This window comes from Polypterus senegalus, chromosome 3 (assembly GCF_016835505.1).
Source record: "Polypterus senegalus isolate Bchr_013 chromosome 3, ASM1683550v1, whole genome shotgun sequence".
Classification (NCBI taxonomy): Eukaryota; Metazoa; Chordata; class Cladistia; order Polypteriformes; family Polypteridae; genus Polypterus; species Polypterus senegalus.
Window position 1 is genome coordinate 277,044,496 of NC_053156.1, and position 13,163 is coordinate 277,057,658.

Genomic DNA, 13,163 nt, shown 5'->3' on the forward strand with positions numbered 1-13,163 from the left:
GTTCAGATTTAAACTTTAAGTTGGAGACTTGTAGATTGTCTAATTCATGTTGCCAACAGGGAAAAGTCGTGCTTCTTCCTAATGAAGAGACGTAACCAAGAGAATTAAAAGATTTGTTGTTTGGTGAAAGTGAAATTCACATACGCAAGTGGCCGAAACGTGAGGTGGCTGGCACAGGCCGTGTTTGGAGAGCGAAGTGAGCAGGGGGCAAAGCCCCCTAGTTTATTTAAAGATTTGTTTTTTCTTTTGTACTATATTTCACCTTATACAATTTATTGTAGATAGATAGATAGATAGATAGATACTTTATTAATCCCAAGGGGAAAGGAATTTATTAGTTTTTGCATACCCCTTGGGGTCAGAACAAAGGGTTAGCCATTGTACAGCACTCCTGGAACAATTGCAGGCTTAAGGGCTTTGCTCAAGGGCCTAATAGAGTTGGATCTCTTTTACCAGTATCGGGGATTTGAACCAGCAACTTTCCAGATACTGGCTCAGATCCTTAACCTCAAAACCACCATTCCGCTTCTCTAAACAACCAAATTTCTCCCTGGGACAAATTAAGTTAACAAATAAATAAAAAATAGTACATTAATTTCAAAACACTTCAAAAGTGGTATCCATACTATCTAAAAATAAGATATATAATAATAATAATAATAATAATAATACATAAAAACTGCCTTTAAGTTTGCAACTTAACTTTCAGAACTGCAAGTTTCAACCTAATGAGAGCTCAGGCATAATGTAAGCCTTTACTGTCTTCTTGAAAGGCTTAGTGGCATCTGTGGCAGGCAAACAAAATCTGACAGGATCGTGTCCCCTGGATGAGGCAGATATGGTGTGTGCTTGTGTGACTAACATAATAACTACATGAAAGATGCCCAGGCTTTCACAATTGTATTTTCTGTGGTTATATTTCTTGATCAAAACTTACCTTATTTAGTGACTTCATATCTAGCAAGTGTATTGATTTACATTCTTAACAAGCCATTACATATGGCCATATTTAGATTATTTACTAACTTTCATCTCAACTAGCAATCATATTGACTTACATTCAATGCTAACATTAACGTTATTGTGTTTCGGGTCTGCTCTGTGGACTGGATAGTTTCTTCTGAGACACTGAAGCACAGACGTGGTACTATTTGCTGCTGGATTATGTGAATTTCCCCTTGGGATTAATAAAGTATCTATCTATCTATCTATCTATCTATCTATCTATCTATCTATCTATCTATCTATCTATCTATGTATTATATAGTGCCCTTCACATCTATCTATCTATCTATCTATCTGTCTGTCTGTCTGTCTGTCTGTCTGTCTGTCTGTCTGTCTGTCTGTCTGCTATGTAGTGATCTATCTATCTATCTATCTATCTGTCTGTCTGTCGGTCTATCTATCTATCTATCTATCTATCTATCTATCTATGTATTTTAGTAGACTAATTCTGTTTGATACAATGTACAGTTTCTGATTTTGTTTCAGCTTAAAATGATTCCAAACTTTGGACACTTCCTGTCGTTTTCTCTGGCATGTCTCGTCACTTCTTCCCTTTCTATTTTCTCTGTCTTTTTTTTCATTTTTGCAATCTGATCATGTTTTCTCTTACATCATGTGTCCACAGCGTAAGCTCGTTGTGCAGGATTGCCAGATCCATAAGAAATTTATAGTCCAAGGACAGCTTCAAAATCTAAACTAGTCCAAACTAATACCTGACAAAGACAATATGACACCCCAGAAATCAGGGAGAGGAAGTAGGATTAGGTAAATAGCATAGAAGCCAAGAGGGGCGGCACGGTGGCGCAGTGGGTAGTGCTGCTGCCTCGCAGTTAGGAGACTCAGGTTCGCTTCTCGGGCCCTCCCTGCGTGGAGTTTGCATGTTCTCCCTGTGTCTGTGTGGGTTTCCTCTGGGCGCTCCGGTTTCTTCCCACAGTCCAAAGACATGCAGGTTAGGTGGATTGCCGATTCTAAATTGTGATTGGTGTGTGTGTGTGCCCTGCAGTGGGCTGGCACCCTGCCCGGGTTTGTTTCCTGCCTTGCACCCTGTGTTGGCTGGGATTGGCTCCGGCAGACCCCCGTGACCCCTGTAGTTAGGATATAGCGGGTTGGATAATGGATGGATGGATAGAAGCCAAGGCGGTGGGGGGGATACTTGAGAATGACAGAATGAGTAAATACCATCACACAACATTTCTCAGAGATTTTACAACAATAAAGTAGATGTATAACTGAAAAAAACAGGAGAATGGGGGCCCGATGGATGAAAAATATGGAGTCGTTTCAGCCCTAGTCTAAGTTTTATTTTCAATTGACCTAAACTGTTTACCAGCAGGGAGGTTTTTGGAATAAGTGATGACCTGGGTAAGGCGAGTCAGTGGTGGTCATTATGACTTTAGATGCCTACGGGTCTGCAACAGCTAATTATTTTTTCGGCAGACCTCACAACACACGGTATTTTAATTTTTGTGTGGACCGTTGTTGAACTAAACCAGACAACGATGGAGGATATGATCCCACTTTTAATGGCTATGTAGAATTGCACTAAAATGGGCTGGGAAATGTTGTGTTTCTTTAGTTAGAGTAGATAATACGCTCACTGCTGGGCCTTCTTAGTGTTAATATTGCAGCTTGACCAATTTGAAGATTTCCTCCATATTGACTGCAGAATCATTCATTTCTAAAGGGAGAGGTTGTAACTGCTGTTTGCGAAAGTCAGTTGCCGTCTCTACTGTCTTGTGTGAACTGAGTACCTGCTTATTAGATGGTGAACACACTTGCAAATTCTCACTAAAGGATATTTTGCAAGTTTTTCCTCTGTTATGGGGTGTGATCTTTTATCATATATGCCATTCTCAATGTAGAGTGTGTGTTGACTGAAGCTGTCAGAGAACATCAGTCAGCATGCAAAACAAGGCAGAGCTGCCTTGTGACTTTTCATGTGCAGATGAGAGCTTTATGAACAAAGTGTGGGGTGTTTGTGTAGTGCACAGGCCTGTTTGCATAAGTAAATGGCAGCTTGACAGCGAGAGGTGGACAGCTTTGTTCTGAGACACACTGGCAAAGCAAGGAATGAGATGATTGTTTTGCTTGCAGATAATGGCAGGTGGACCACACAACCGTAAAGCTAATGTTTAATCTCAGTGCTTCGACTTAGTGAGGAGCCCAAGCAGGATCTCTTAATTACGGCTGCTCTGGAGGGCAGCCAGGCCATTAATCACATTTATCAGGAAAGGCCCTGGCTAGTATGTTGGCTGGAATTGGAATTTTGATATTGTGGATGACACTGACCTCTTATCTTATAAATGGTGTCATGTGATTCTTTATGAAATACTATTACACTGTGGCTGATCAGTGCACCGCCACTTCTAAACTGCCTTAGTTGGGGTTTATATAGTGGGGGAAATAAGTATTTAACATAGCAACATTTTTCTCATTAAACATATTTACAGTGTTACAGTTGATGTTTGGTAGAAAAAAGCCTTTTTTTGCTTGATTTCCCCCTCTGCTCCACAGTTTATAATTATAAATCAAACAATTCAGACGTAATTAAAGTGCACACGGTAGACTTTCATTTAAGAGTATTTGCATGCATTTTGGTCACAACATGTACAAATGACGACACTTTTTCTGCATGGACCTTCACATTTCAGGGCACCATAATGTTTGGGACACTTGGTGTCACAGGTGTTTGTGATTCCTCAGGTGGGTTTCATTGCTTCATAAGATACCTACCCTTTGGAGTCTGTAGTTGTTCAACATGAGGACAAGAGCTGTACCAATGAAAGTCAAAGAAGCCATTATGAGGCTGCAAAACAAGAATACAGTACAACCATTAGAGACATTTTGGGCCCTGCACTGAAGCTGTTCTGAGTGCCATGGAAGACAGACGAGTGACGAGCATTGTGGCTGGATGACGGCATGACATTGGGACAAAATGGAAGGAACAAGCAGAAGCTGGAGGCCAGGAGCAGTTCCTTCCCCTATGCGCTAGGTCGCAGTGGTCCACTGGAGGTGTTGCAACTTGGACACCCTGCAGGGGTTCATGGGAACTTGAGTCCGGAAGTGAATCCTTAGTGTTATAAGGGGGCTCTGTCATGGGAGGATTGCTCTGGTTCCCCAAATAAGCCAGAAGTACTCCCCACAAGTCATACTGGGTCACACAGAGCTGTTCAGGGTCCAATATAAAAGAAAAGCTCGCTGCCTTACCTCGAGGAGTCAGAGTTGGGAGGCGTACGGAGAACATAGAGTCATTTTTTATATGGTTATGGGCTGTATTTCATTGTACAAAGTGCTTGGGGGATTACAAAAAAAGACATTATTTGAATCTGTGACTATGTTGGGTATTTTTGGGTGTGGGGTTAATGCGGGGTGGGCAAAGTCATTCCTGGAGGGCTGCAGTGGATGTGGAGTTTTGTTCCAACCCAGTTGCTTAATAAGAAGCACCTGTTGCTCAAGTGACACTTCTGCTTCATTTTTGTTGTCTCGCTCATTAAGATTTTGAACCCTTATTGCCTATTTTAACCTTAAACAGCTGTAGTCTCGGTTTTTAATTGCTCCTTATTAGCAATAAGATGCAAATGACAAAAGAAACCAGTTGTTCTCCATTTAGCTTCTTTCCATGTACACCTGTGTGTATTTATCAGACACTATTGGGTTTAATTAAATACTTGGAAGGAAAGTGAAGAACTGAGAATTACTCATCCGATTTTAGACTTCAAATCATTTGGATGATATCCTTAAAAAGATAAAAAAAAATGTAAGAATGTGAGAATGACCTGACATGGCAGAGTTAAAGCAGTAACAAGCCATGAAATTAAATTATTGGCAACACTTGATTTCTAATTAAGCAACTGGGTTGGAACAAAAACCTGCAGCCACTGCGGCCCTCCAGGACTGACATTGTCCACCCCTGGGTTAGGGGCTTGGTGGCAACCCCTAAATTTCTTCATAAAATAACACATTACAGTTCATAAAAAGTGATGTACAATAAAGGGAAATAACACAGGGAAAAAAGAATTAATTACAATAAAGTATTGCAGCAAACCAGCTGAATTAGTTCCCCTACATGTGCTAATAAGAACCCACTACATGTCGGTAGGTTATAATGTTGGATCGGTACTAATATTTTGACTTCAGCATCAATACCAGCTTTCAGACTTCATTACCAGTACTGAAATGGTACTGAGGCAAATAACGAATATCTCCCCTCACATAATTGCACGCCTACCTGGTACGCTGCACAAACTGACATTTTATTTCCCTTTGAATTCTCCAGTGTGGAGTCTAACCCCCGTCAAGGTAGAGTAGGGTGGTTTAGGGGGATTTTCCAAAAGTGAGCCTACAGCACACATTCCTGTCTTGCTCCTGGTCGGTCTTTTCCAAATGCCATCCTGTGTCCATCCTCTCCCATACACTTTCTCTCGTGCCCACCTAAGGTTCCATTCTGCTCTCAAACACATTTCCACCTTCCCCTTTTAAAGGCAATTGAGTCAGGCTTATAGTGTGGTTAGATTAAAGGGGGCTCACACAGACGCAAGTAAATCTGTCTGACTCCTTTTTTTTTTCACAATGCAGACAGATTGATCTATTGATATCATTTTGAATAAAAAAAAATAATAGAGAAATAGATGAAGGGTGACCAGACATTTTCTTTTTACCGGCAATGTTGTATTTTTTTTGAGACTTGACACAGTGGTCTGGCTGATATTTATAAAATCCCAAAACGTGTCTGGGGTTTTGTCTTGATCATTACTTAGGCTGTGTAAATGAAAAGCAGACCTTCAGATTTTGTCTGATCCATTTATGACACGTACATGTTTTGTGGTTGGTGTTACTAACATGTAGTGCAAGGTTTGTTTGAAAAAAACACACACACACACGGCAGTTTGACTTAAGTGACAAACTTGGAGGACAGGACAGTGCTATGATCCTATTCAGCACCAACGTAAAAGAACAAATAGGTGCCCCAAAATAAAAGGACACCATTGCAAACAATTATAATAATAATAATAATGTCCCCTGTTCTTGATAGGATATAAATAGAGGAAGCCAAATGTGCGATCAGAAGAGCAGGCTATTTGACTTAAGCTTCATATTTTCTCGGAAAGACAAAAAACTGCTTTAACTCTTTCAGGGCTGATGTCGACTTTTGTCATAAGGAGGAGTTGCCGATGGTAATCGACTGTAAACTGAGACAAAACCAACTGTTGTTTTAGTTGGACTCTCGTTGCTAGAAGGAAACTTAGCTTCATTGGTTTGACCGAGATTTCCTGCGCTCGAGTGAGTAGTAAGGTGCAAACAACATCAAAAATGGCACTGACGTAATGACGAGAGAGCAAAGCGAATGCGTAAAGCAAAATACTCTATGGACGAAGTTTTGTCTATTCTCTATCTGAACTGGACTATGACTGTTTGGACTCCGATTTTGGTACAAGTTATCGAAAACGAATGTGAGCTTCCAACTCCAGCTGACTGGTCCCCAGCTAATTGTGGTGCTGAACAGGTTCATGTAGCTGACATGCCTACGGCAATGTTCGCCAGGAGGACTGCCACTTAACAATGATAAGAGGTAGAAACCAGATTGCAATGCACAGCGACCAGTGAAGACAGCCTGGCAGCAAGCTTGCCACACATTCTTGGCAAACTGCCAGCCACAGCCTGCAGCAACAGACGTTTTATGTTGATTTCTGTGTGAAACCATTGCTTTTCAGAAACTATGTTATTTGGAAAAAATATTCAGCCCTCAAAGAGTTAAAGGAAGAAAGGTCGTCCTCTGCAGAAGTGCAGACTACTTGGTGATGCATGCTTTATTATTTTTCTAAAAGTAAGAAAAAATGGATCATATTTAAAACCAATGAAGACTACTCCAGAAAATGAATGTAGTCCACAAACAGGAATTCCGTTCCTATGGGATTTGAACTGAAGACGGGCCTCTTGACTAATGAGTGATAGGGAGACGCGGGTCTTCGATTCAAAAACTCAGTCCAGTATGAACTGACTCCCTGTTTGTGGAGTACTTTCATTTTCCAGAGGTATTTATTTAACATTATTTTAGCCAAAAATGCATGCATTTTGGACATTGTCAGCATGTGACTGGATGACTTGACATGCAGATTATCTGACACGAATAATGAGCAATTTTTATATTGTTTGCTGTTGTTAGTCACCATAGGCTCCCATTCCATCAGAAATGTTATCTCAGTTCTCCGTGAAAGCATGATTGGTTGACCAATCTCTTTTAAAGCTGAGACTCAAGGCTAACATTGAAACTGAGAAGGTCCAGCTGCTTCAAAAAGTCACTGCACAGCCAGTTCTACGATTACCTTTGTAGACCATTCATACAGTTGTGCTTGAAAGTTTGTGAACTCTTTAGAATTTTCTATATTTCTGCATAAATATGACCTAAAACATCATCAGATTTTCACTCAAGTCCTAAAAGTAGATAAAGAAAAACCAGTTAAACAAATGAGACAAAAATATTATACTTGGTCATTTATTTATTAAGGAAAATAATTGAATATTACATATGTAGACCAAAGTGTAAGTGTGGCATGGCTCAACAGTCCTGGGCTGAAGGGAGAGACTGAAATTCTAATCTTCGCGGCTCAAGACCAGGTGCTCAGCATCAGGTACCACTAGTGGAACATCCCGAATCAGCAGGTCTGAAAATAATAATAATAAGTAAGCTGGCACAACAAGACCGTCAGCTAACTGCACTCAGGCCCACCGCCAGAAATATTTGGGCCCCAGACAACTGGGTACGCGTGGGCGCTTCTGCCTTCCCCCGGGTCCCCAAATGCACAAAAAAATCAAGCGTGAAGGGGTCCCCTTCCGTTAGGGCCCCGGACCAGAGTCCTATTTGTCCCCCCCTGGCGATGGGCCTGCTGCACTGGTCAATCTGTGGCGAGCTAGATGGACAAATACCTCAGTAATTGTACCAACATAAGCCTGGGGCTGTCATCAACTTTGGAGAACTTCAATTTTGTTGGACATCACAGTACAAACAAGTTGTACCATTTCAGATAACTGTCCTGTTATGGTGGTCCTTCACAAAAGGGAGAAGCAGGGCCTACTGTAGTGATCCCAGATGGCAACAACATCATGCTTAAAGAAACTGAAAGAGAGGAAGTCTAACGCTCTGAAGATCAAAATCAGCAGGATGTGGGGTGCCAATAGCTAAGATAGCAATTGATTAAAAAACTGCCTGGAGAAGTAGCCTGAGTTGCCTTGAAAGCTTGCATATTATAATCTTTTAAGTTAGCCAATAAATGGTGTCATTTTGCTTGACTTCTCATTTCATCCATAATGGCTAACACTTTACAACACCGTACCACTAAGATAACAATTAAATGAGTTGTGTAACACTAAGTTCAGATTGCTTTAGAGTAAGAAGCTTTTTAATGTTAGTTATGAATTATGATCAGCCTAATGTAATCCTAAAATTATTTTTGGATAAGCTGCATGAAGCTGTCAATGATACCTACCACATTCTTTACTAGCAAGCACGAGGATCTCTTGTCCTCAAATAACGGTAGCTCATTTAGATAACAAGCAGAACATTTTCCATTTTGGGCACACATCGTTTTTTTTTTCATTATGAAAAATGTACCATTCCAAAAGTGGGCATATCTGTGATGCAATCTTCGTAAGTAGTGCTCTTCAACCAAACATTGATGTAAGGATGTAAAACCAATGTGTGCATATGGGCGGAAGGTGTGAGTATTTGAAAATCCACCCTCTCTATATTCACGCTTAACTTTCATCATTCTTCTTCACTGAAGCAACTCCCGTGTTTGGCACACATTTGGCTGTTCTTGGTCGCATGTGAATTCTGATTCCTGTACTTGATGCTCAGCAGAGGGCGCTGCTGTTCTCCTTCAGAAGAAGATGTCGCCGGTGTCCTTTTCCTTTCTGCCATGTCACCCTCTCGAGCAGTTAGCCGTAAGAAAGATGCGAGCCTCAATAACTTTGCAGAGGTCACTGCTGTCCCTGGTGTTGCTTCACCAGCCAGATTCTAGCCCCAGTGGTTTGTGAGTAATCGTGTGACGAATGGACAGATCCCTCAGCATTTTATATGTATAGATAAGCAGTTTCAGTGACTGTTCTTCATTAGCACAACATTGTTTAGAGTTCAGGGGAGCTTCAGACTAATTGTTCTCTTCATCTCCGGTGCAGGTGGCACGTCAATAGATACACAGACTTCCATTACCCAAGCAGTTTTAGTTTCACACAGCCAATTAGTGAAATAAAGAGCACAGCAACAAGTTGTACCGAGAGAACTGCTGAGATCAGAGCATTGTGGGAGGAGTGCGATTCTTCAGTATATCTTGTAGCCTTAGCTACTGACTCACAAAACTGTGCATAGCTCCTCATTTTCAGTAAACAAAGAAATACACTGCAATTTGGTGATTGTGGTCATGAGAAGTTCAATGAACAGGGTTTTAGACATTTTAATGTGTTTATTTTTGCATTACCTTCCCAGCTTTATGCCCTTTACTAAGCATTTACCAAGATGGTTCAGTGAGCAGGCTAGAATGGGCCAAGCACACACATACCCTCTGCCATCTCTACTCTTGATAAGAACCAAATGCAGGTCTGCAGAGAGAGGGCCTCTCTGACTTTTTATATGAGTGTTAGGCTCATTTTCATCCCTTGTGCTTTGAGTCCTAGAGGGTATGCGGGTGATTTCCCTCTAGAAGTCAAGCAGTACACCATGTGCTCACGAGTGTTCTCCTGTATCTTTTATATCTTTCCAGACTGCCTGTTCAAGGTATGTCCCATGAATCGGTATTCTGCACAGAAGCAATACTGGAAGGCCAAGCAAGCCAAGCATGAAAAGGATAAGATTGCTGATGTCGTACTCCTACAGAAATTACAGGTAACTCTTTCAGTGCATTTCTTCAGGCTAGTAGAACATCTATAAAATGTTCTTCTGCCCATATGATAAATGACATATAAGGGTGAAGTCTCACAAAGCCTCCCAAGGGCACCCACTCTGGGCCTGCTTTACAACATCAATTTTTGTTCTTATTTGTCCCAGCATGCTGCTGACCTAGAGCAGAAGCAGAATGAAACGGAGAACAAGAAGGTTCATGGAGAGGTGGTGAAATATGGCAGTGTTATTCAGGTAAGCTGCATACCACACCCATACCACAGGCACCAAGCAGAGTTCTGAGATATCTTATCTGTGGGTGGGAGTGCACCTTTATAACATATAATTTTTTATCCTCCTTGTCTGATAACGTATGAACTGAAAAGGCTGTGAACCCTGGAGACCCGACTGCTTCTTTATAACGCTTTAACACCTGTTTCCTGTACAATTCCATCTTCAGTTGAGTTACTTAAGGAGGCTGGTCAGGGTCGAACTGACCCTGGCAGCAGGTACATATCACTACTGACCACTTCTGGGAGGTTGAACTTTCACAAACTACAAAGCAATTAGTCATGTCTACTTCACAGATGATAATTCAGTTAGAAGTTACATGGTGGGCTGACCCACATGGTGAGAGTACAGTCCACAGGGTCCAGTCCTGGACAAAGCCTAACAGGTTATTCCTATCCTTCTGACCCCTCAAGCTACTGATCAGTAGCCACAGCTCTACAGTCCACTAAATCCGATTCTGAACACAATCCATCAGATTCACTATTTCTTTTATGCACCCAAGCCATTCAACACTTGAGTACAACCCAGAAAAGTACACTACCTGGTTGGTCTGCCAAGCTGAATGGTCATTTTAAAGGTGCCGACGGCAGTAGCTCATTTTAAACCTTGGGCATCTTGTAGTGCCTTACTGAGGAGCCAGTGAAAGACAATGAGACAGAGACACTCTAAATACAGTTCTTTATAGTGCAAAAACAATATGGATTTTTATTAAATATGGGGCTTTGAAATGTTAAAAGATGGTAGACTCATGCACTTAATTGACCTAGTCCATAACAATGTAGGCTCACACATAAAGTGAATAGAAACAAAGGTCAGAGTGCTTTTAAAAATCCAGATGGACGTAAAACGAGACCAATCTTCTCACCCCATCCACTTGAGCTGACACATTGAAAGTAAAAAACCCTCAGCACAACCGCAGTGATTAATTCCATGCCTCCTTTCCCTCAGGACAGGCAGAAGCCAAATCACAAACCACTGTCTGTTCTCTTTACTTTTCAAAACTACTTTCTGCATAAGCGTTTTGCCCTGCAACTTGTTTCACACATTCATTATCTCTGCTCCCTTGAAGGCCCAATTCCAAAGCACTTTCCAGATCATTCGCCCGCTGCCTTGTCCCCGCTTTGCCATAATTGTGACGGCCTGTGAATCTGTCCTCCAGTTTGTTCAGAAGTGTAGGTCCCAATCTGTAAGACACAAGAACAATAAATACACTTCTTTAGCAAACTACTTGACTCCATAAGACTAAGAAAATTTAGACTCCTCAAACTATTCATATTCAGATTTTGACTCCAAATAACACTATCACTATGTTGTCACTCTCAGCAATTAAATATTAAATGCTGGGGAATGCATAACCTCTTCCAGCTGATCTTGTCTACCTTCACTGATTAACGCCATGCTGATATGCTAGCAATCCCACGTATCCCCCGACTGGTTCCTCTTACTGGTTTGCTATACTACTATTAGCATCACCATTACTCTCTTCATTACATGTACACGTAATCCTGTTGTTCCCTTCCATGTCAATTTGCCAGCTATTACTTGACACTGCCACACTGCTGAGACACCATAGCAATTCTAGAAGCCTAATGTGCCCAAGTGTCACTCGTGGCACATCGCGCACCAACTCCCCTCTTTAGGTGAGTGAGACTATCAACTTCCTCAACATGCCAACGACTGACTGGTCTGTGACAGGAACTGTCACACATAGATGGATTTTCTTTCCTTTTGGTTGATCAAGTGACAAGTCCATACATTAGAACCTGCTGTCCAGTGGACCTATCATTAATAATAATAATAATTTATTTTATTTATAGGCACCTTTCAAGGCACACAAGGACACCTTACAGAGCACATTAATAACAACAGTCACAATATAAAATTAATAAAATATTACAGTACAATAAAACCAGAATAATTACAATAATAAAATTGAATTTAAATTTATCAGCTAAAATTATCAGAAAGAATAAGCTATCTTAAAAAGATGCGTGTTAAGATGAGATTTAAAGGTAGGAAGTGAGTCAGTATTACAAATGTCTTGAGAAGACTTCCAGAGGCGAGGGGCCGCTCGACTGAAAGCTCAAAACGTCATGGTAGTCAAGTGAGCAGGAGGTATAATAAGATTGATAGAGGAAGAAGATCTAAGGATACGAGAAGGAATGGAGAAGATCAGAAAGATGAAGCGGTGCACGATTATAGAGGATCTTGTAAGTAATAAGCAGAATCTTAAAATCGATGCGATATTTAATAGGGAGCCAGTGAAGCTGCTGAAGGACTGGAGTAATGTGCTCTATGGAAGGGGTTCTGGTAATAATATGAGCTGCAGCATTCTGAACCAATTAAAGTTTGTAAGGAAGACCAGAAAGGATAGAATTACAATAATCAATATGAGATGTAACCAGAGCATGAACAAGAATAACAGTGCTGGTAGCTGAAAGAGATGGACGTAAACAGCTCATATTATGTAGATGGTAATATGCAGACCGAGATTTATATGCACCTAAAATTTTAAGGTATTATTGAGAACAACACCTGGCTCTTAACCTGCAAGGGAGAAGAAATTAAAGAATTATCAATAGTCAATGAAATATTATGACATTATTATCATATATCATTACATTAGACACAGAAAATCATATTCATCCTGTCGTGTTGGTCTGGCTAGTAATACATCCATGCTTGATGATCTTCAATCCAGTAGATCAATACCATATTAATAATAATAATAGTAATGCTTTTTATTTATATAGCATATTTCCCATGCTCGTTGTGCTCCACTGAGTCACAGAAGGAACAGCAGGGTATATACAACAACAACATTTATTTATATAGCACATTTTCATACAAACAGTAGCTCAAAGTGCTTTACATAATAAAGAATAGAAAAATAAAAGACACAATAAGAAAATAAAATAAGTCAACATTAATTAACATAGAATAAGAGTAAGGTCCAATGGCCAGGGTGGACAGAAAAACAAAAAAACTCCAGACG

At 40.6% G+C, this 13,163-nt stretch overlaps 1 protein-coding gene across 1 annotated transcript in view; it reads left to right on the forward strand.

Annotated features, from left to right (window-relative positions):
- itpr3 (inositol 1,4,5-trisphosphate receptor, type 3) overlaps window positions 1-13,163 on the forward strand; it is a 189,352-nt gene that overhangs the window by 61,304 nt on the left and 114,885 nt on the right. The window contains exons 3-4 of the mRNA XM_039749235.1: window positions 9,762-9,883; window positions 10,046-10,132. Of these exons, the coding sequence (XP_039605169.1) occupies window positions 9,762-9,883; window positions 10,046-10,132 (209 nt within the window). The remainder of the gene's footprint in view (window positions 1-9,761; window positions 9,884-10,045; window positions 10,133-13,163) is intronic.